Source organism: Rana temporaria, chromosome 8 (assembly GCF_905171775.1).
Source record: "Rana temporaria chromosome 8, aRanTem1.1, whole genome shotgun sequence".
NCBI lineage: Eukaryota > Metazoa > Chordata > Amphibia > Anura > Ranidae > Rana > Rana temporaria.
In genome coordinates, this window is record NC_053496.1 from 120,884,558 (window position 1) to 120,909,392 (window position 24,835).

The 24,835-nt window shown below is 42.0% G+C and overlaps 1 protein-coding gene across 1 annotated transcript; it reads left to right on the forward strand.

Annotated features, from left to right (window-relative positions):
* The first annotated feature begins 3,537 nt into the window (after window positions 1–3,537).
* PPIF (peptidylprolyl isomerase F) lies at window positions 3,538–19,863 on the forward strand. Its single transcript, XM_040320620.1, has 6 exons — window positions 3,538–3,743; window positions 9,810–9,840; window positions 10,804–10,892; window positions 13,126–13,222; window positions 14,679–14,754; window positions 18,626–19,863. Exons 1-6 carry the CDS (start codon window positions 3,549–3,551, stop codon window positions 18,759–18,761), a joined length of 624 nt encoding a protein of 207 aa, XP_040176554.1. The 5' UTR covers window positions 3,538–3,548; the 3' UTR covers window positions 18,762–19,863.
* The last annotated feature ends 4,972 nt before the right edge of the window (window positions 19,864–24,835 follow it).

A 24,835-nucleotide genomic window follows, 5' to 3' on the forward strand; every position in this document is an offset into this window, starting at 1 on the left:
TGACACCAGATAGCTGTGTGCCTATAAACCCTTCACACTATTAGCAAGGACAATTATGAAAAATAAAAACGTATGTAACACACACTGCCACCACAGACAGGTATGTTCAGAGGATTTGTACTAGACAGTAGCACTTTTCAAGAGAAAGGGATTCTATTTAGTTTGCATTGAAAGCTTTAGAGACGAGGTTAACACTTTTTAAAAAAGGATTTAATAATGAAAATGTCAAAATGGTGCAAATAAAATATGTAATGCTGTACGGGAGTCCCACAAATAAGCAGAAATGGTACAGTGGCTTTCACAAGTCCTGTTAGGTGTTCCTTGGTTTGATGTTAACAAGAGCTGGCAAACTGTCCTGGCATTAGGTGTTGACAGAGACCATCTGATCAATTAAGCGTCTTAGGCTGCATTCACATTGTAACGCCGCGTATGCGGTGTATTTTGCCGCGATTTGTTTAACTTTTTTTTTTTTACAAATTATTTCCATTGCTGTCTATGGCCGAACGCCATTGCCACCTGAAAAAAAGGGTCCGGGACTTGTTTTCAGGCGGCAGGCGTACGGCGTTTCGGCGTGAGATGTGAACCATCTCATAGACAGCAATGGAAATTCGCCCCTCCAGCGTATCGAGCGTCGCGCTTCAGGTGTTTTGTCGCCTAGGTGTGAATGCAGCCTTAGGGTGGTGTAACGGTCACCACCGTTTACGACCTTCCATCCCATCCACGACAGCTTATCGACACTCCAACCGACAGGACCCGATCCCATTTCATTTGCCCAGAATCAAGACGAGACACAGCTCTGTGCTTGTTCCAAATGTAATGATACTTTAATGGTTTCTTCTCAGCTTTTTATACAGTACCAGGCATTAAAGCAACAATGAGATCTCCACCCCCCTAATCACACACTAAGGCTAATTACTAAACATTCCTTAATTAACAGCATAACAACAAAACACCTTCACACACTGAGTTCCCTAGGCAGACGTTTCGTCTCCGCATACAGCTTGACACCTATTCACAGGCTGTAGACAGTGTTATCACACATAAACAGTATTTAGCATGCATAATTAGAGTTCTGGGAGCAGACCTGGGTTAACACCTTTACACAAGGACAATGGAATGTCTTCCAGGCCCTGACTCAATTAGCATGTCACTAGTCAGGGCTAAGCATAGAAATGAGTCATAGAATATTCTTTGCAGGCATTAAGGAATATACTGTAAATCACTGTCCACGCCAAAACAATCCAACATATGTACCCCATCTCCTGGCTCAATCTGTGCCCAAAAGTGACTCCTGTTACAGGTGGCCATTGTGTTTATAACTGTATCATGGCCCTACCCTACACAGAGTTTTATACTAATATTAATATCTTCCAATATGTGCAGGTTGCATTCTAGAAAGCGGTAGATTATTGTTTATCAATACATTTGATGTCCAGTGATACCAAACACAGGATATATCAGATGGGCTCATCACCCAGGAGGTAGGAGACTTATCTCCCCTTCTGTATGCTCTAGCGTAGTCATGTATGACCTGGATTTGTTCGGTATGATATTCCCCCTTCAAATATACACTTAATATTAAAGTGGTTGTATCCTCCTCTTGCACATTTTTACCTACAGGCAAGCCTATAATAAGGCTTACCTGTAGGTAAAATGAATATCTCCTAAAGGGATCCGCAAACTACGGCCCTCCAGCTGTTGTAGAACTACACATCCCATGAGTCATTGTAACACACTGACATTCACAGACATGACTAGGCATGATGGGAATTGTAGTTCCTGAACAACTGGAGGGCCGTAGTTTGAAGACCCATGTGTATAAACATGAACAGTGCCCACTATTATGGACAGGTACAGGGAGGTAGAGGTCTATAAACATGAACAGTGCCCACTATTATGGGCAGGTACAGGGAGGTAGAGCTGTATAAACATGAACAGTGCCCACTATTATGGGCAGGTACAGGGAGGTAGAGGTCTATAAACATAAACAGTGCCCACCATTATGGACAGGTACAGGGGGGTAGAGGTGTATAAACATGAACAGTGCCCACTAATATGGACAGGTACAGGGAGGTAGAGGTGTATAAACATGAACAGTGCCCACTATTATGGACAGGTACAGGGAGGTAGAGCTGTATAAACATGAACAGTGCCCACTATTATGGACAGGTACAGGGAGGTAGAGGCGTATAAACATGAACAGTGCCCACTAATATGGACAGGTACAGGGAGGTAGAGGTGTATAAACATGAACAGTGCCCACTAATATGGACAGGTACAGGGAGGTAGAGGTGTATAAACATGAACATTGCCCACTATTATGGACAGGTACAGGGAGGTAGAGGTGTATAAACATGAACAGTGCCCACTATTATGGAGGTAGAGGTGTATAAACATGAACAGTGCCCACTATTATGGAGGTAGAGGTGTATAAACATAAACAGTGCCCACTAATATGGACAGGTACAGGGAGGTAGAGGTGTATAAACATAAACAGTGCCCACTAATATGGACAGGTACAGGGAGGTAGAGGTGTATAAACATGAACAGTGCCCACTATTATGGAGGTAGAGGTGTATAAACATGAACAGTGCCCACTATTATGGAGGTAGAGGTGTATAAACATAAACAGTGCCCACTAATATGGACAGGTACAGGGAGGTAGAGGTGTATAAACATAAACAGTGCCCACTAATATGGACAGGTACAGGGAGGTAGAGGTGTATAAACATGAACAGTGCCCACTAATATGGACAGGTACAGGGAGGTAGGGGTGTATAAACATAAACAGTGCCCACTATTATGGACAGGTACATGGAGGTAGAGGTCTATAAAACATGAACAGTGCCCACTATTATGGACATAGAGGTAGAGGTGTATAAACATGAAGAGTGCCCACTATTATGGACAGGTACATGGAGGTAGAGGTCTATAAAACATGAACAGTGCTCACTATTATGGACATGGAGGTAGAGGTCTATAAAACATGAACAGTGCCCACTATTATGGGCAGGTACAGGCGTATAAACATGAACAGTGCCCACTATTATGGGCAGGTACAGGCGTATAAACATGAACAGTGCCCACTATTATGGACATAGAGGTAGAGGTGTATAAACATGAACAGTGCCCACTATTATGGACATGGAGGTAGAGGCGTATAAACATGAACAGTGCCCACTATTATGGACATTGAGGTAGAGGTGTATAAACATGAACAGTGCCCACTATTATGGACATGGAGGTAGAGGTCAGGCATGAGGTAATCATGGAGTACAAGCTCACAGGTGTTTCACTTTCCCCACATGCGGTGGCCATGACATACAGACATTAGAACATTGATGAGACATGGGAAGTGTATGTGCTCTACTTACTGTGCATGGTTAGAGTACAGCACAGAGTACAGCACACAGCTACAATGTACCCGGCACGTTCCATGTACACCACGCTTCTCTGTGGCCGCATTCCTCCCGGCTGTCCCCGCACTTCCTCGTGCAGCCGCCGGAGTCGCTGTGCGCTCTGTGTATATATAGTGTGGAGGTCGGTCTATGGACATACATACAAACACACACACCATGCTGGCTCTATCTAGTAGGCTGATCCTCCGGGGCTGCCGGGCCGGTACCGGCTCACTCACTGTATGGAGAGCCTGCAGCTCCTCCGAGGACTCTGCCAAGGGGAACCCGCTGGTCTACCTGGATGTGACGGCGGATAACAAGCCTCTGGGGCGGATCGTGCTGGAGGTGAGATGTGTGATGATCACTTGTGTGTGTAGGTGACATGTTGGCCGTGCTCGGTGCAGGAAGTCCGATATACACAGGGGGTCCAACACTAGGGGGCGTCATTATTATTCATTCTCCCTCTAATGATGGTGTGACCACTTTATGTCTGGCTGCATTGTTTACTTTCTTGTGTTTTGTGTGTGATTATTTTTTTCCTTTTTATTATTATTATTATTATTTATATATATATATATATATATATATATATATATATATATATATATATATATACCAAATATTTTTTTTGTTGCAAAGGTTGATTGGATGAGATCTGGTAGAAATAGTAGAGGGATTGGTAGAAGATGTTTTTTTATTTTGCACTTTTTTTTGTGTATTGGTGTGATAGCACGCATGCACTTTGGATTAATACTGTATTGATTTTTTATACAGTTCATATATTGCTTTCTAATTAATGTTTCACTTTGATTATTACACTATATCACTTTATAACAGCACCCCCTTACTATTCTACACCCCCACATCGGTAGAAGTTGATTGCATGAGATCTGGTAAAAGATGATTGGATGAGATCTGGTAAAAAATAAATAAATTGTACGAATAATACCGCTTTCGAAGACATCGATCATCAGTACACCACTTTCGAGAGCAGACCGTTCCTCCAATATCGTCTGGTGGGACAAGCACAAAACATTTTCTCGTACAATTCTAGAATTGTACTATTTTTTTTTTCCTTTAATCAGTACAGTTGTTGTTTGAAAATCCACTATGACATCACTTCTGAATTTTTATTCTGTCGTACGAGAATTTTCATAACTTTAGTAAACTTAATTTTCCATATGAGATTAGAATGCAAAAATACAACGGACGATCATTCATGCGATAATCTCGTTGTGTGTACCAGGCATTGGTTGGCACTTCAGTATAAGCAAGCTATGATCATAGAATATCCTTCCTAGGGATGGGAGAGTTTAGGGCGCCATGTGCCAGGGGTCATTGTACTGGTCCTGTTGTAACGTGTTCTGTCTCAAGGTCATGGTGCTTGTTGTCTGAACTGGTCATGTGCTTTTTATTGGGACAGTGTGTGTACAGTGACCCCAGCAAGGTGACCTTAGTGGTGTGTGTGTTAGGCTCTGATAGTCTGCAGACTTCCTGCCAGAAGGGAACTCGCTGGCTGGTGGATTCCTAGTAATTTCACTTGTGTAAGCTGGCTGTCAGAAGTCGTTTCTGTATGTTCCCGCCCACCAATCCTTATTTTACTGTCACTGTAAAGTGGTATCAAACCCTAAACATGTAATATATTGCAGCTTGCCAGTCATTTAGATGTGGTGGCTGTATTCGTTTTTTTTTTTTTTTTTAACCCCCCCCCCCCCCTTCTGTTTTCACCTAAAATAAAGTTTTGTAAGTCTATACTGTACCACAAAAGTACTAGTTGCCTCTAATTCCCAATTATGTCTTCACATGGTGATCTGACCAGTAGCATACCTCCTCTTGTTGTTGTTGTTCCTCCTATACGGGATTTATATAGTACCAATAGTTTACGCAGCACTTTACAAGACAAAGGCAGAAAGTAAAATTTCAATACAACAGGAATCGGAGATCCCTGCCCCTTAGAACTTACAATCTAAGATTAGAGTGCTTCCACTCTGGATGAAGGAGCAACAGAGGCACCTTTTTTAGACAGCAGCAGTGCCGGTCGGGGGGGGGGAGTGTTTAGATGTGTTAACTGATTTACAGTAGATACATTAACAAAAACTCCAGCCCCCCCCCCCCCCTTTTGTTTTTTTTTAAATCGAAGCAGTACTTACCCTTTTAGAGAGCGATCTTCTTCAACTGCTTCCGGGTATGGTCTTCGGGACTGGGCGTTCCTATTTGATTGACAGGCTTCCAAAAGGCTTCCGACGGTCGCATACATCGCGTCACGAGTAGCCGAAAGTCAGTGCGGCTCTATGCGGCGCCTGCGCACCGACGTTCGGCTACTTTCGGAAAATCGTGATGCGATGGATGCGACCGTCGGAAGCCTGTCAATCAAATAGGAACGCCCAGTCCCGCAGCCCATACCCGGAAGCGGCGGAGAAGATCCATCTCTAAAACGGTAAGTACTACTTCGATTTAAAATAAAAAAACACCCGATTCCCTTTCACAAAATGAGCCTCAATCTAATGTTAACAATTTAAATTTTCGGGTGAACTCCCGCTTTAAAAAAAAAAAAAATCAATGCAGTCGCCACATCTAAGAATTAGTGAGCTGCAATACAATGTTTGCTATTGGTTTTATTACCACATTTAGTTGGTACTGATGTATTTCGTAGCTTGGCATGATGAGCTGTGCTCTGTTTATTGGCCTAGTAATTGAATGAAAAGCTGCTTTGGGAGGTAGCTACCTGTAAAGCCACATACTGTCACAGTGTGCACACGTGTCTGTCTGTTATTACAGAGATGAATGACGGTATCCTTGTTATTAAAGCAGAACGTCACCAAGTTGTGCTTTTCCTCCTCTCCTCTAAACACTTTTGGATGTGTGCAGTTTTTTTTTACACATTTTTATTTGGTAGCAGGTACCTAATTCTGACAGGTACTTCCGCTCAGATCACTGGGCTACCCACATCCAAGATGGTGGCACCGGGGACCCGAAGAACCAGCCCCGGCGAGGACAGCTCTGGATCCCTGGGCTGGTAAATGTATGTTTAATAAAAGTCACCAGCTACAAATTCTGTAGCTGGTGACTTTTGTGTGTGTTTGGTTTTTTTTTTGGTTTTTTTTTTCAGACCAAAGATCCAGTAAACGTTTTGCTAGAGAAACCTATGGTGGTCACGATTAGTTTGATAAGAGACCTAATTTACTGGCCCACGGAGGTTTTGGCATTTTCTTATTAGATTGTAAGCTCACGTGAATGGGGCCTTCTTCACCCTCTTGTCATATATTGGTGCTATGTAAATCCTGTATTCTAATTGGTCTATGCTGAAACACGCGCAAAAGCGTGAAAATGCACAATGAGCCACCACTTAAATTGTTGGGCATTTGTCATGTGCAAAGCAGCCCATTTAAGCAAATGAAAAGCATGTGAGAAAACGCAAAAAAAAAAAAAAAAACACGTGAATGCAAGTTTCTGCCACGCTCGGGTATGAATCGTGTGCCTGGGCTTGGAGTTTTTAGGCAGCAATGATGACTTGGGAAGGGAAGTGAGGCTTTAAAAAAAAAAAAGGTCACAAAAGATTCGCATTTTACCAAATGTTGATGCAAATTTTGTCTTAACAAAGATATCTGTGGGGTTGAAATCGCAATGGAGTTGCAACAAAGTAGTGCAGGAACCTTTTTGAAAGTTGCACTGTCATATTGATTAGGACTGGCATCGTTGAAACCAATGGGATTTCTCTTTCCATACAACTTGCAAATTCGAATGTGTCGCTAGAAAGTCGCACCAGTGTGAACCAGGGCTAATGGGTAAACATAGGTGTGTGTGTGGACAGGCAGGCTATGCTCCCAGCACAGCCTGATAATTGACCCTACTGAGATAGATGTTCTCTAATGCCTAACCTGGTCAGTTTAAAGTAGGAGAGCGGGGGGACTGACAGGATCATATATTTCACACACAGGAACCCCATAGCATGCCCATCTTGCATATATAGTTATATAGTAGGTGAGGTTGAAAAAAGACACAAGTCTAACCTATGTGTGTGATTATAGGTCAGTATTGCATAGTATATCCCTGTATGTTGTGGTCGTTCAGGTGCTTATCTAATTGTTTCTTGAAACTATCGCTGCCCCCCTGCTGAGACCACCGCCTGTGGAAGGGAATTCCACATCTGATAGACATTTAGATTATTTCTTACTTTGTTCCAAAGGTTAATCCAAAAATCTTGGAATTAACTAGCATATTGCATAGAAGTATATCTGATAAAAGTTTATCTGTTCTGCATTTATTTACAGATCAGGTGTAATCCAGAAATCCTGGTAGCAGGTAGTCATCAATGTTGTGGGTGTTGAGCGATACTTCAAGATGAACTTCCTTGCTGAGTCAGCATTTTTATCACCTAAAATAGACTTGGACTTGAAAACCTTGGGACCTGATCCAACAAAAAACATTTTCATCTTTGCAAAGAAATGTTTCGTAATTCTGTTATTGTTGTTGGGTTTTCGTTCAGCCGTCATCCAGAATTGGCATCTCCCTGATTGTGTGCATATGCCCTTAGCAACACCATAAGCTGTGCTTGGCTATGACATGCTGAGGAGGATACAAAAAAGCTTTGCAATGATTGGATGCTTGTCCAGCAGGGTCTGGGGGCATTCAGTTTAGCTGCGTCTACTCAAAATTAGATTAAATCAAAATGAGATTGCAACTATGCATTTTCCAAATACCTCCGTATGTGTCATTAGTTGAATTGGTCATTGACTGAAGATCAATTAGTCCGATCAGGAGAGAGCGATCGGAAAAGGCGCTGATCATTTATCGATGCGTGTATGGACACCATTAGACAGAACATGAAAAGTGAAGCAAGAAGTCTGACTTCACACTTGTGTGGTTTTATGCTTGACAATGCGCAACAATGGGATTCCCATTATTTGGTGGGTGGATACAGGTGCTTCTTATTATTAATGTATACACTCACCGGCCACTTTATTAGGTAAACCTGTTCAATTGGCTAATTAGCAATTTGTGTTACCAAACAATCACATGGCAGCAACTCCATGCATTTAGGCATCTAGACGTGGTGAAGACGACATGCTGAGGTTCAAACTGAGCATCAGAATGGGGAAGAAAGAGAGGATTTAAAGCGAAGCTCCGCTGAAAAAAAAATATTGAGCCCAGGTTCACACTGGGTACGATTTGAGATGCGATTTCACATGTCAAATCGCATCTCAAATCGGCGGCATTTGCCGGCAATTGTCGGCAATGGCACCGTCCTAATCGGTGCGACGCCGCATCTGCGGAGCTGCACCGATTTCAAAAAGTAGTTCCTGTACTACTTTTTGCGATTTCGGGATGCGATTTACATTGAACCCTGCACAGATGTCTCTTAAATCGCCGCAAAATCGCAGCGCAGCAGTGTGAACCTAGCCTAAAAGCCAGCAGCTATAAATACTGCAGCTGCTGACTTTCAATATTAGGACACCTACCTGTCCTGGAGTCCAGCGCCGATCGCAGCAGAGGACGAGCGATCGCTGGTCACTCTGCTGCCCCCCCGCGCTCCGGCTTCACTGCCCGGTTCCCTACGGCGCGAGTCGCGCTACGCCTGCCGATTGACTCCCGCTGTATACTGGGAGCCGAGTGTTCCCAGAACACAACGGGGGGGGGGGGGGGGCACTCCTGTCAACTAAGAACAGGAAAATGAGCCTAAAATTCTCACAGGCTCACCAATAGAAGAATGGAAAAATGTTGCCTGGTCGTTTTTTTTTTTTTTTGGCCCCCTAAATGAATAATTTTTTAGCAGAATAAAAATGATCTCTTGATCAAGTTCTCATGATATACAGTGGCTGTGGCCCAGTGAAACGTTGTGCTCAGTAAACACTTGTTCTTCTTTCATGTGTGACAGACATTGCAGGGAACGTGGTACTTCCTGTTAGTGAGGGGCTGTGTATACCACAGACAGTACAGACTGATCTATCTGGGCAAACCTCCAAAATATGAAGCTTTTTTATTCAACCATTCCGGAAGTAAAGCTGGAGGTGAAACAATCAATAGAAGGAGAATGTAGCACATCTTGGCTTATTGAAATCTGTAGGCAATAGGACAGGAAGTCAAGTTCAAACATGCTACGGCATTTTCAATGTTTACAATTGCTGCATTCACGTTCTTACAAATGCCAAGACACAGAACGCCATACTGCTGATGTAAATGTGTACTTCCTCATATCAGAACATGAGAGATATGCATTTTCTTCTGTCCCTGATATATTTGGAAAGTGCATATTATTATAAAAAAAAAAATCCCCCTTGTATTGCTGCTGTAAACATTGTGTGCTTGGAAATATAGTTTAAGATATAAATTGTATTCTTTGTTTTAAATTTATTAACAGTAGTTTGTATTCCTTATACTAATTTTTTTTTTTTTTCTTCTTTTTTTTTTCAGTTGAGAAATGATGTGGTGCCAAAAACTGCAGGTAAGTGTTTATTGGCCACTTCAATGGCAGACAGTTTCACCCCGTTCCTGGGCAGAATATATAATATAATCTCAAAAAAGTGAGTACACCCCTTGCATGTTTGTAAAGATTTTTATTATATCTCCCACCTTCCATTTGAGGATGCCCCACAGATGAGTGTCCTCAAATGGACGGAGGAGGAGCGCAAGGTCTCTAACAGCCACCAGCCTCTTGATGTCGTCATGAAGGAGTGGAAGAGGACTTCAGTGACAACCTGTGAAGCTCTGGTGACCTCCATGCCCAAGAGGCTGGAAAATAATGGTGGCCACACAAAATGTTGACACTTTGGGCCCAATTTGGACATTTTTACTTAGGGGTGTACTCACTTTTGTTGCCAGTGGTTTAGACATTAATGACTGTGTGAGTTACTTTGAGGGATAACACGTGTACAAGCTGTACACTCACTACTGGCTACTTATTTCAATGCTAATCCTTGTATAAGCAATCATCTTAACACTCTGAATGGCATCCGTTCATGTGCCATTGTGTACTGTTGTGATTGGCCATAGCTATCACATGGTACAGTTCGGCTGTGGTTGCCCCCATACCATGTGAACAATCAGAGTTTACAATGGAACACAATGTCTATGAATGACAAGCCATTGTTTACAACTGACATGTGACTGCTGTGATTGGTCACAGCGATCTCATAGTACCAGGGCCACACATAGTGGCCCAGTACAACGATTTGTGGTCCGCTGTGTCCCAGACAGATGTCCCAGACCCTGCGAGTCAATAAGTTTTCCCATTTTTTTTTTTTGGTGGTAAAATTAGGTTTCCCTTGGCTTATATTCGGGTCAGCTTATACTCGAGTATATATGGTACTTTGGTATTGAAATTTCTTGTCTGTTATTGTTACTTGCACATTTTAGATTTGCCCAGATGTGTTGTTTAAAAACTGTGTTTTAATTGTTCCTGTTACAGAAAATTTCCGATTGTTATGCACTGGAGAGAAGGGCTTTGGTTATAAAGGATCCACCTTCCACAGAATAATTCCTGATTTCATGTGCCAGGTATGTGTAAGTCTTGGGCAGCAGTGGTCATCTAGGGGGCCTCCAAATTTTCTAACCAAAGGGCCAGTTTTTTTATATATATATATATATATATATATATATATAATTTATGGGGGGGGGCTTCACCAGTGGGAGTAGAAAATTCCCTGACATCAGTGGGAGTAAACAATGTCCCATCTTTGAATTATTAATATCCCATCATTGGTCAGTGGAAAGACAAGTGCCCCAAGGACAAACTGCCGCAGTTTAGAGACCACTGATCTAGGAGCATTGTCGCCCACTTTTCTAACCTTTTTATCAAGTGTCCTGTAATGTGATATAAATGCCAGGGTCATCAATGTATAGTTGTTCAGTGCTTTTTACTCAATTTGACCACTTTCCCGTGTCCATGTAGATACAGAAATTTGTTACCATCTCTTGTTGGCTGTGGGGCAATGTACATATGAATTTGAAGTCTAGGCAAGAGACATGATCAGAAGATTACATCTGAAAGCAGTCTGTCACATTCCCAACCCCAAATCATTGTAACTTTAATGAACTATAAAAACAAAAGTTGCTGAATTTGTCCTTCTGTAGCCACCGCTTCTCCACCAGCTTCTGACTGAACAGTGAAGTGAGCAGGAACGCATTGACCACTGTAGGACATCCTTCTGGTTTCCACTTTGAGAAGAATGTTCAGTATTAAGCTGACTATATACATGAATTTAAATTCCACTGGTTCAGCAGGGACTGGTGAAATTTCAATCCATGTGTGACCACTTCGGTTGAACAGAAGTGGATCTACTGACTGACTTCTGCTCAACTGCCCTGTCGGATACATTCCACTTGATCATCTCTGCAGGCAATAGGCTGCAGCACTGATCTGTGTGTCTTGATGGTGGGGAAGGATTTGCCCATCCACTTTTTTTTTTTTTCCACTGTTCAACCAGAGGGTCCATGCATGTCCATCTTCATCATTTTGTACAGTGCTGCCAATAAACAACTGGCTCGAAGTGCTGCCCTCTCATAATTAAAAGTTTTTTTTCTTCTGAAGGTTAATATCAATATTCAAATTCTTGTGCATTAGGCTTTTTAAAGTGGGCCAGTCCTAATTAAAGAAAAAACAAATCAAAACCTTTGCCTTGAATAAGCAGGCATACTCTGGTTCCTTAACGTACTTGTCCCATGCCTGTTCAGCACCCAATTCCCAGTGGATTGCATCCTCTGGTGCCAAGTTAGCGCTTGTACTTAGACTTGAGGGGGGGGGGGGGGGCATTAAACGCATTGACCACCCCCCCCCCCCTTAAGCTGCAAAGGTCACAGTGCATGGTGCCATGGTTGCAAAAAATGATTGCTCCTATCATGTTTGGCGGACAGTAACGCCGAACATAACCCATTAAACCAAATGGGGACACACACACCACAAACTCCCACAAATGTGTGCAATGCAGGCAGTTGGGTAGCATTGGTATGATATTTACAGGGTTTAAACAAGCAGTGACGAGGCATCATATCCCTTCCTAACCACCTGTGAGGCCCCGTACACACGAGAGGATCCATCCGCTGAAAAATCTCAGCGGATCGGTTTCATCGGATAGATCCCCTGGTGTGTACGTTCCAGCGGATATTTATCCGCGGATATTTCCGAATTCCAGCAGATAAAAATTTGTAAGCATGCTAACAAATCTATCCGCTGGAATCGGCTCCAGCGGATCGATCCGGTGGTCTGTACAGACTCACCGGATCGATCCGTCCGAACACATCCCTCGCATGCGTTGTAATGATTCGACGCATGCGTGGATATCCTTATATGACAGCGTCGCGCACGTCGCCGCGTCATCATAGCGGCGACGACACGTCACCACGATGGAAATTCGGCGCGGATTTCGATCCGATGGTGTGTACACTCCATCGGATCAAAATCCTCAGAGGATTTATCCGCGGATACGGTCCGGCGGACCGTATCCGCGGATCAATCCTATCGTGTGTACCAGGCCTGAGACACTTTTTTGAAAATCAGTATGAACATGGATCGCTTTTTAAGTGCAACAATTTAGCTAAACATCCAAACTTTGTCTTGGGGGACTGAAGGAGGCCTCCTATACACTGGAAGGGAAGAGACTTCTTATGTTATTATATATTGTTTTCCTTGTCATATTTAATGTATCTGTTTGGCTATATAATTCCACAGATTTCTGGATTAAACCCTTTTTGGGTTTTTTTTTTTTTTTTTTTTTTTTTTTTTCTCTTGAAGGGTGGAGATTTTACGAATCACAACGGAACTGGGGGGAAGTCCATTTATGGAAGTCGCTTCCCTGATGAAAACTTCTTACTAAAACATACAGGGCCAGGTAAGGCCATCTTTGCATGCACAGAGCAGAACGTATGACAGTCCTCAAATGATTTGCATGGATCACTCTACCATCTTAAAACGAGGAGTAATCCTCTTATTCTTTGAATATTTTATAGACTGAATACCTTCTGTTATAAGGAGGTTCCACTGCACTACACACTAGTTCATTGGTGGGCTTTTTGGTTTCTGTTAGTCCCTGCTCATCATAACCTTCTGGGTTATACTTTCTCTCTTTGGTCCCTAGTTTAGAATAAATGGCTCTATAATATTAGGCTGTATACCAGCAGTTGTGGATGTATAAGTAGCTAATGTGGTGATAAACAATAGTTTTCAATGCCCAACCTATTATCCTAAAATGAGTAATCATGCTTTTATTTTAGAGATGGATGATGGGATGGGATGACTATTCTATGTTGCGTTTTGTTTTTTTTTGTTTTGTTTGTTTTCTCTCCTCTTTTATAGTTCTTCCATCCTGCATATCTCAATGCTTCTAGAATTTTTTATATATATATATATATATCTCTCTTGCTAAATTTAGCAGTTAAGGGGTTAGTTTACCTTTACAAAAAAACTGCCTATGCAGGTAAGTCGTGTTTTGTAGATAAACACAAGCCATCCAGCTCTGACTAAAGATGAATAATGTTCTTGCTACATTGTAGGCCATTTACATGCCTCATTAAGCCTGCGTGAAAGACTCCTAGGACATTGCTATGTGAGTCCTACTTGTTATTGCTCGCCTCCACCATCACAGGAGCGAGCTCTTTCTCTGATTCATACCCCCTCATGGGCTATTTCTCCCCCCCTGATGCAGTACAGTAGTTCTGAGCTCAGCATTTGAGAGCTCACTACTGTGATGGTGGAGGTGAGCAGTAATGACTAGGCCTCACTTAGCAACATCCTGGGAGTATTCCAGTCAGGCTTCATGAGGTATGTAAATGGCTTACATCTATAGAAAGGACATTATTCGGCTTTAGTCAGAGCTTCCCAGTTTGTTTTTATCTACAGAGCCCCCTTTTCTGCATAGGCAACTTTTTGGTAAAGGTGAACTTGCCCTTTTAATGATGGACTGAGATGTAGCTCAGGACAAATGCATCACATTCCGTAACATTGCCCATGTGCAGCTGTGTCTGCCATTTGGACAACAGATTCACTCTTTTACTCCAGAATACTTTTGTGCTGGATATATTTTATATCCAATCCAAAGTTTATTCTGTCCCTTTGCCACTTATTACTGCCTATCTTGTTTTCTATATGTGTTTAGTATATATGTTTTTCAATGAATAAATATGTTTGGTTTTTATGCCCCCCCCCTTTTTTTTTTTTCTTGCTTCACAGATTTCTGTTTGGATAAAAAAAAAAATTGTGTGTGTGTGTGTGTGTGTGTGTGTGTGTGTATAAATAAAAATTCTGCAGAACTGTTCTCTCTTGATGAAGAATGTATTTTATTTATTTAGGTGTCCTCTCAATGGCTAATGCAGGATCAAACACGAATGGTTCCCAGTTCTTTCTCTGCACGGCAAAAACTGAATGGTGAGTGTTTTATTACAACTGCAGCTTCATGATATCACTGGTGTGGCAGTGACCAGGGACACTGACCGGTGACAGCATGTTCTATATAAAAATATTCATATTTTTTTTTGTATTCTATACTGCTATCAGAGTAGTTCAATGTAAACTTGCACTATTCGCGGTGGGGGGTTTAATCGGGGGTGTGTGTGTGTGTGTGTGTGTGTGTGTGTGTGTTTTTTGGTCACCTTGATTGTTGGTACAATGAAGATTATTGTACCTGCAATGCTTTTAAACTGTCACTCTCATGAATAAGTTAAGTTCATGACGGCTGTGAATACTAGTGATCTGTGATTGGCTACAGCTAATCGCATGGTAAAGGAAGCAAAGCGGTAATGAAACGTATTGATAACCGCTTTGTTGACATTGTGATTGCATAGCATATCTCTAACACCAGAAACCTTCTGCTGTGTTGCTTTGCCTGTACGTGCCCCCTTCCAGCAGTAAATGTGTTGTGGGAGGTCGGCAAGTGGTTAAAAAGGAAAAAGTGGAAATATCACGTTGGCATAAGTATTCAGACCCTCTTCAGCAATACTTGAAATTTTTAGCTAGGGTGCCTCCCCATTTCTCTTGATCCTTGCTGAGCTGCATCTACACCTTGATTGGAGTCCTGGAAAGGCAGACGCCTCTCTATAAAAAGCCTCACAGCTGACAATGCATACTGTATCAGAGCAAAAGCCATACGTTCAAAGGAACTGCCTGCAGAGCTCAGACAGGATTATTATTGCAAATCACAGATCTGAGGAAGGCTACAAAATGTCCGCTGCACTGAAGGTTCCCAAGAGCACAGTGGCCTCCATAATTCTCAAATGGAAGAAGTTTGGCACAACCAGGACCTTTCCAAGAGCTGGTCGCCTGGACATGCTGAACAATCGGGAGGGGAAAAAGGCCTTAGTAATAAAGGTGACCAAGAACCCGATGGTCACTTTGACTGAACTCCAGAGATCCTGTGTGGAGATGGGACCAGAAGGCCAACCATCACTGCAGCTCTCCACCGATCTGGGCTTTATGGCAGATACAGTGTGGTACAAGATTCTCTGGTCTGATGAAACCAAGATTGAACTGATTTGCCTCAAGACTAAACGTTGTATCTGGAGGAAACAGGCACAGCTAATCACCTGCCCAACACCACTTCAACAGTGAAGCATGGTGGTTGCAGCATAATGTTGTGGGGGTGTTTTTTCAGGAGCAGGGACTGGGAGACTGGTCAGGGTTCAGGAAAGCTGAATGGAGCAAAGTACATAGATATCCTCAATGAAAAACTTTCCAAAGTGCTCAGCATCTTAGCCTAGGCCGAAGGTTCACCTTCCAATATGACAACAATCCTAAGCACACAGCCAAAACAACACAGGGGGGCTTAGGGACAACTCTGAATGTTCTAGAGTGGCCCAGTCATAGCCCTGACTTGAACCCCAATGAACCTATCTGGAGAGTCCTGAAAATGGCCGTACACCAACGGTCCCCATCCAACCTGACTGAGCTTGAGAGGATTTGAAAAGAATGGCAGAAAATCCCCCAATCCAGGTGTGCAAATCTGTGTCATACCCAGAAAGACTTGAGGCTGTAATTGCTTCAACAAAGTACTGAGTAAAGAATCAGAATACTTAAGTACATGTAATATTATAGTTCTTTCTTTTTAACTCGGAAAAAAGGTTTTATTGTGTCATTAGAATGAAATCTACAACACATATCCATAATAAAGACATTCGTCACAACTGAAACCATACATTGTGTATGAAGAAGGTATACATGAGACAATGGTACTAAAGAACCAGCCATGACATAACGTCACACAAAAGGGCAACAAAAAATAAATATAAAAAAAGGGGGGGGGGAAGCGGGAAGCTATGTCAGGTGGGCAGGAATATACCCACCAACCCCACACAGCAGAACAAAGGGCCAACAGGCCAACACTTAATAACCATTGCCCATAATCCACCTGCATTTAGAGAGATGGTTCTTTCTTTTTAATAAATTCACAAACCTTTCTAAAATTCGGTTTTCACTTCCCCTCTATAGGGCCCCGAGCGTAGATTTATGGAGTAAAAAAAAAATGATAATTGTAGCATCGGACTGCAACATAAAATTGAAAAAAGTGAAAAGGGTGTCCAAATACTTTAGATGCACTGTATAATAATGGAGCAGTTTAAAAGGTTTTAACGTTACACAGGTTTCCCTGCGTCATTCCATTTTATTACACATATCTTAATTTCTGAACTTATTTGATTTGTGTAATATATATATATATATATATATATATATATATGTGTGTGTGTATGTAGTTACTGACATATGGTGAAAATTGTCAATAGCACTGCATGTTGAATGCGTATGAAAAAGACAACAGTTTTCTATCTGGTGTACTTTTTCACATGACTGTAAATTGGGGGTCTCAAACTGGGGGCCCTCCAGCTGTTGCAAATCTTCAAGTCCCATGAGGCATTGCAAGGCTGACAGTTACAAGAATGACACCCACAGGCAGAGACATGATGGGACTTGTAGTTTCACAACAGCTGGAGGGCAACCAGTTTGAGACCCCTGCTGTAAATTTAATGCTCTATGCTGCGTACACACGATAGGTTAGTCTGAAAACGGTCTGATGGACCGTTTTCATCAGACCAAACCAATCGTGTGTGTGGGCCCCATCGGTTATTTATCCATAGGTTAAAAAAAATAGGAACTTGTTTTAAAATTATCTGATGGATAAAAAACCTATAGAAAAAAATGATCGTTTGTAGGTCGTCCATCGGTTAAAAATCCACGCATGCTCAGAATCAAGTCGACGCATTCTTGGAAGCATTGAACTTCATTTTTTTCAGCACGTCATTGTGTTTTACGTCACCGCGTTCTGACACGATCGTTTTTTCAACTGATGGTGTGTATGCACGACTGATCATCAGTCAGCTTCATCCGATAACTGATGGAAAAATCCATCAGACTGTTTTCATCAGACTAACCTATCGTGTGTACAGGGCCTTAGGCCTCGTACACACAATAGGTTAACCAGAGGACAACGGTCTGATGGACCGTTTTCATCAGTCCAAACCGATCGTGTGTAGGCCCCATAGGTTATTTTTTTTAAATCAAAAACGATGTTTATTGAGCATAAAGATAAAGGATTACAGACATATTAATAATCGGTGCAACATGCACCACAAGCAAGGATACAATGCAATGTCAGGTATACACACATGACGGACACATTGAGGGAATAGCAAGCTACATATGCAAGGTAACACATGGGGAAAAATGCCCCCATAGGTTACTTAACCTTAGGTTAAAAAAATTAGAACTTGCTTTAAAATTTAACCTATGGATTGGTAACCGATGGGTCAAAACCGATCGTTGGTATGCAAAACCATTGGTTAAAAACCCACACATGCTCAGAATCAAGTCGATGCATGCTTGGAAGCATTGAACTTTGTTTTTTTCAGCACGTCGTTGTGTTTTACGTCACCGTGTTCTGACACAATCAGTTTTTTAACTGATGGTGTGTACGCACGACTGACCATCAGTCAGCTTCATAGGTTAACCTAATAAAACGGTCCTTCAGACCGTTGTCCTCTGGTTAACCAATCGTGTGTACAAGGCCTAAGTCTTCAGAGCTGAATTTTGAGAGGAAAGATGGATGGAGAGGTGTATTGAACACTGGGATGTATTTTTGTTGTGGCCGTTCATTTGATGTACAAATCACTGTTCTAAACAAGGCTAATCTTTTGCAGTACAGTTAGTAGTAATCTTTACTGCTGTGTGTGTGTGTGTGTGTGTGTGTGTATATATATATATATATATATATATATATATATATTTATAATTCTTATTTATTTTCTCCTAGGCTGGACGGGAAGCACGTAGTATTTGGCTATGTGAAAGAGGGCTACGATGTGGTGAAGAAAATTGAAGGATGTGGACAAAAGAGTGGTCGCCCCACAAAAAAGATTGTGATTGCAGATTGTGGAGAACTTTCCTGATCCTCTCCCCTTTTTTTTGTTTTTTGTTTTTTTTTCTAAATGTGTCTTGCAGCTGTGAATTTCCTGTCCACGTCTGAGCAAGCAGAATGTAATGTTCAGGGACCGCGAAATGTGATTTCTGCTCTCAGCCATAAATTAACCCATTTAAAGCTAAAAGGGGGGGGGGGGGGGGGACTAACCTTGGTACTACATGGTTTACCTCTTCCATTAAATGACTTTGCTCATTGTTTGCAAACCTAAAATGATGGCAACCAACACTGATTAAGACTACTGGGATGTCTGATATTTTTACACTGGATAAGTGTGGCTTTGCTTGCATTTTGATTTGATGGCTTTTTTCCCAAAATGTTTGACAAGCTGGATGGCATCAATTGCATAGAAATGTTCCTTTTTTAATGTGTAAGACAAAAAGTAGTAACTTTCCCTTACTGGATGATGAACACCAAAACTGTCATACCGTGTTTAATGCTTGTGATCAGCTGTAATGAGTTGAACATTATCAAAGTGTTTTTGAATGCGTAATATGAATGGGTGTACATTGGGGTACTAGGCCAGGCACTAAATCTGTGCAGAAGCATAACTTTAGAGGAGTTTTCAATTTAACTCTGCTGGAAAAATCTTCTTGTGTAGATGTCCGGAGGGGTCACACTTACGTTTTCTTTGATAATTTGTGAGCCTTAACCTTGTGAGAAATCAGCCCCTATCTGTGTTGGTCTGTCCAACCATAAGCCGGCTGTTTGACCAGCTTCTATCGGACGTGCATGCTGGAAAACCAGCAGCCTGCCGACTCAGCACTCTCAGCTAATGGTAGAGAGAGCTGGTCGGGAGTGGGGGATCGCTATACTAACTTTGCATAGTTAGTATAGGGGCTCCGACAGGAGCTGACAGTTTTCATTTAACACACTGGGTTGAACTGGAAAAAAACAAATAGTGTGTACCCGGGTTTAGAGCTCAGCTCGGACTGACAAGTAACTCAATCTTACCTAATCAGATATAAGGGCAGCCATGCACAAGCCAATTAAAAACAAGCAATGGAACCCTTTTTACCATGACTTACAATTTTGAGTATGGTGCCCCCAAGGCACCATATAGTTTGAAGCAACTGTTCAAATTAGACAACGGACCTACATGTTACATTAGAGCTGGATTTACATGTGTACACGCAGCAGGCATAGTAATGCACACATGTAGGTGTTAATGGGTCCATAGAGTTTCACTTTCTTTCACACAAAACTGCAGTGCAAAGATGTAAACCAGCCACTTAGGAAAAATTAGGTTTCTACTTGACGTGCCTTTTCGTGCAACAAAATGTTAGTTTTGCTGCATCAAAACGGACAATTGTAAATAGGCACTTGGAGCTATGGAGTAAAAGTAATTGTTTGTTCTCAAAGTGGAAAAAAAACGCCTTTTTTAAGTGAATCTGTGAAACGTGGGAACTGCCCATTGCTGGCATTGGTCTTCTGGGATGTTCTCCCCCATCCTGTCTTTACTGTGCATTAAGTGCCATGGAAGAAGAATGCAGACTTTGAAGTCTGTCCTCCATATCATCTCAGCAGGTATTGATGCGAGAATAAGGAAAGCTGCCCCAGGGCCTACGCCTTTAAAAATACGCCAGCAAAAGGCAGTTCTCACTGGTTCTCTAGAAAGGTAAAATGCAATATACAAATTTTGTTACTTTTGCACAACAAACCATGTGTATAGTTTCTATTTAATTTTCTAAAATGTTCTATTTAATTGTCTCATTTTCAGGGAGCCTCCACTGAGCTCTTATCCTTTGCTGTTCACATTAACACATTTACACAGTGCTCACAAGTCACAACCCACTTGTAGAATTCAGTTCACTCACAATAATTGCACAGGAGATTGAGCTTCCTGAGCATAAAACAGAAATATCCTAGTAACAGAGTTTAGCATTACATTTATTTTTGATTATAGAATGTCATTAAAGTGGAGGTCTTGCCACTCCAGGAACAATTTTAGACAGTAGCTACAAATGATGCAGCTGCTGACTTTTAATATATGGACACTTTCCTGTCCAGGGATCCTGCAATGTCAGCACTCCAGCCGATCTTCGGATTGGCTGTTGCCATTGCTGGTAAGGGAACCTGGCAGTCAAGCCTTTCAGTTTCACACCGGTTCCCTACTGTGCATGTGCACTACACTTTCTACTTGGCCTAGCAGCCGAGGAAGCAGGGGGGGGCCAAGCTTCACCGTGGCGCCGTCTCCGGAAGTGGAAAAACGTGTCCCAGTTCTCCTCCCCCCCCTCCCTCCTGAAAGGTGCCAAATGTGGCACCGGAGGGGCAGAGGCGATAAATAAGCGGAAGTTTCACTTTTGGGTGGAACTCCGCTTTAAAACTTGATGATAATTTAAATTAAAAAAAGGTTATTCTAAATACTTGAAAATCAAATGGCCTTTTAAGCTGCTAATCTGAGAATTTGACAAGAAAAAGTAATTGTAGTATTCAAATTTTACTACATCGTAACTGTTTGCACTAGCTAGTGGAAGCATGATCTCCATGACACGTGTACTAATGTTTTGTAATGCAAAGGATTCTTTTATAATTGGTACTTCTGTTTTAAAATGTTTACAACACTTGCACATTAAAACATGTTTTATTACAAATGTTTGATTTTTTTTTTTGTCAATTTCTTTACTTTTTTTTTCTTTAAGGTCTTGACAGATCTGTGCTGTTATGTAATATATTAACCACTTTTTGACCAGCTCTTTTTCTGACATTTGTTGTTTACAAGTAAAAATCTGTAATTGTTTGCTTGATGATTTCTTAAAAAAATTAAAATAAAATTATTATAACATTTGGAAAATGTAGTGTAGCGCTAAATAGAAAGACAAGTGAATGTTCAGTGTAATAAATGTGGGATTAGTTCCTTGATCCTATAAGTGAAAATAAACACAAAAAAACAAAGTTCATGTGAATTGACAATTGAAAAAATATAATTGAAAAATATAAAGTCCCAGTGGCACTGTGAAGAGACTTGAGCCAAGTGTTCAAAACATCATGTTGAATAAACAAATGTTGAAAGTGAAGGGAACCACCACCAATAAGATGAAGGCTTACCGAATGGGTTGAACTCAAGAGAATGTATGTTCTATGAGTCCAACAAACTTGTGTTGACAGGCAACAAACTGGATGAAGACCTAGAAATTCTTGGTAGCTAGACCGAATCCTCCAACTATCACTAGGATGACTATCTCCATGAGAAGTTATTTCATAGGTGACGATAATTCGATCCTCCCATACAATGGGCTTTTGTTCTGAAGAAGTGTGCGTGTGTGTGTGTGTGTGTATATATACACAGTGCCGATCCTGACCTTCCTGGGGCCCTAAGCAAAATTACTTGTCACATTCAAGTTGAGAGGGGCTGCCGACCGTGACATGTCTCGCATTAAAGATTAAAGTTGAGAAGCGGGGGGAGGGGGTGTTCTGCTGTCGGGACTGACATCTTACATTAAAGTGAGGGGGGAATGCTGACTTCTTACCTCTTCTCCCATGCAGCCAGCGAGTTAAAAAGTGGGGTGAGGGGCCAAAAATGACTTCTTACCAGGAGGCGTAGCCTCTAGTAATTTTGGGGGCCCTCTGCAGCTTTGTGGGGACCTAAGCGGCTTGCATAGTGAGCCTGTGTGTGTGTGTGTGTGTGTGTGTGTGAGAATATATATACATTTTTACAGTTGGGATCATAAATTAACATACCCTGGCAGAATTTTTAGAGCATATGAAAAACTTTTCTTTTCCTCATGGTTGGTGTTTGGCTGAAGCCATTTTATTATCAATCAACTGTTTTCTCTTTTTTAAATCATAATGGCAACAGAAGCTAATCAAATGCCCCCTTTAACATCAATGACAGCTTAAAGTCTATTGTGGATGAGGATCTTTATCTTCTCAGATGGTAAAGCTGCCCATTCCTCTTGGCAAAAAGCCTCCAGTTCCTGTTAATTCGTTTTTTAGATCTCCCCAGAGTGGCTCAATGATATTGTGGTCAGGAAACTGAGATGGCCACTCCAGAACCCTCATTTTATTCTGCTGTAGCCAATGCCCGTTCGACTTGGCCTTGTGTTTTGGATAATTTTCATGTTGGCATGTCCAAGTACGTCCCATGCGCAGCTTCCTGGCTGATGTTCCTCCCAGTATTTTTTGATAACATACTGCATTCATCTTGCCAACAAATTTCCTGTGCCTTTTTTGTAGCTCGCACATCCCCAAAACATCAGCGATTCACCTCTGTGTTTCACAGTAGGAATAGTGTACCTTTCATCATAGGCCTTGTTGACTCCTCTCCAAATGATTGTGGTCAAAAAGCTACATTTTTGGTTTCATCACTCCAAATGACTTTGTGCCAGAAGGTTTGAGGCTTGTCTCTGTGCTGTTTGGCGTATTATAAGCAGGATACTTTGTGGCATTTGCGTAGTAATGGCTTTCTTCTGGCGACTCGACCATGCAGCCCATCTTTCTTCAAGTGCATCTTGAAACCGCCACACCACATGTTTTCAGAGTCCTTAATTTCACCTGAAGTTATTTGTGGGTTTCTTTTGCATCCCAAACAATTTTCCTGGCAGTTGTGGCTGAAATTTTAGTTGGTCTACCTGACCGTGGTTTGGTTTCAACAGAATCCCTTATTTTCCACTTCTTGTTTAGAGTTTGAACACTGCTGATTGGCATTCTCAATTCCTTGGATATGTTTTTATATCTCTTTCCTGTTTTATACAGTTCAACTACCTTTTCCCACAGATCCTTTTGACAACTCTTTTGCTTTCCCCATGACTCGGAATCCAGAAATGTCAGTGCAGCACTGGATGAAAGGTGCAAGGCTTTCAGTTGTCCAGAAACGCATTGACCGTATATCTACAGTGATGAAAATAAGTATTTGAACACCCTGCTATTTTGCAAGTTCTCCCACTTGGAAATCATGGAGGGGTCTGAAATTGTTATCGTAGGTGCATGTCCACTGTGAGAGACATAATCAAAAAAAAAAATCCAGAAATCACAATGTATGATTTTTTTAACTATTTATTTGTATGATACAGCTGCAAATAAGTATTTGAACACCTGAGAAAATCAATGTTAATATTTGGTACAGTAGCCTTTGTTTGCAATTACAGAGGTCAAACGTTTCTTGTAGTTTTTCACCAGGTTTGCACACACTGGAGGAGGGATTTTGGCCCACTCCTCCACACAGATCTTCTCTAGATCAGTCAGGTTTCTGGGCTGTCGCTGAGAAACGCAGAGTTTGAGCTCCCTCCAAAGATTCTCTATTGGGTTTAGGTCTGGAGACTGGCTAGGCCACGCCAGAACCTTGATATGCTTCTTACAGAGCCACTCCTTGGTTATCCTGGCTGTGTGCTTCGGGTCATTGTCATGTTGGAAGACCCAGCCTCGACCCATCTTCAAAGCTCTAACTGAGGGAAGGAGGTTGTTGCCCAAAATCTCGCAATACATGGCCCCCGGTCATCCTGTCCTTAATACAGTGCAGTCGCCCTGTCCCATGTGCAGAAAAACACCCCCAAAGCATGATGCTACCACCCCCATGCTTCACAGTAGGGATGGTGTTCTTGGGATGGTACTCATCATTCTTCTTCCTCCAAACACGGTTAGTGGAATTATGACCAAAAAGTTCTATTTTGGTCTCATCTGACCACATGACTTTCTCCCATGACTCCTCTGGATCATCCAAATGGTCATTGGCAAACTTAAGACGGGCCTTGACATGTGCTGGTTTAAGCAGGGGAACCTTCCGTGCCATGCATGATTTCAAACCATGACGTCTTAGTGTATTACCAACAGTAACCTTGGAAACGGTGGTCCCAGCTCTTTTCAGGTCATTGACCAGCTCCTCCCGTGTAGTCCTGGGCTGATTTCTCACCTTTCTTAGGATCATTGAGACCCCACAAGGTGAGATTTTGCATGGGGCCCCAGTCCGAGGGAGATTGACAGTCATGTTTAGCTTCTTCCATTTTCTAATGATTGCTCCAACAGTGGACCTTTTTTCACCAAGCTCCTTGGCAATTTCCCCATAGCCCTTTCCAGCCTTGTGGAGGTGTACAATTTTGTCTCTAGTGT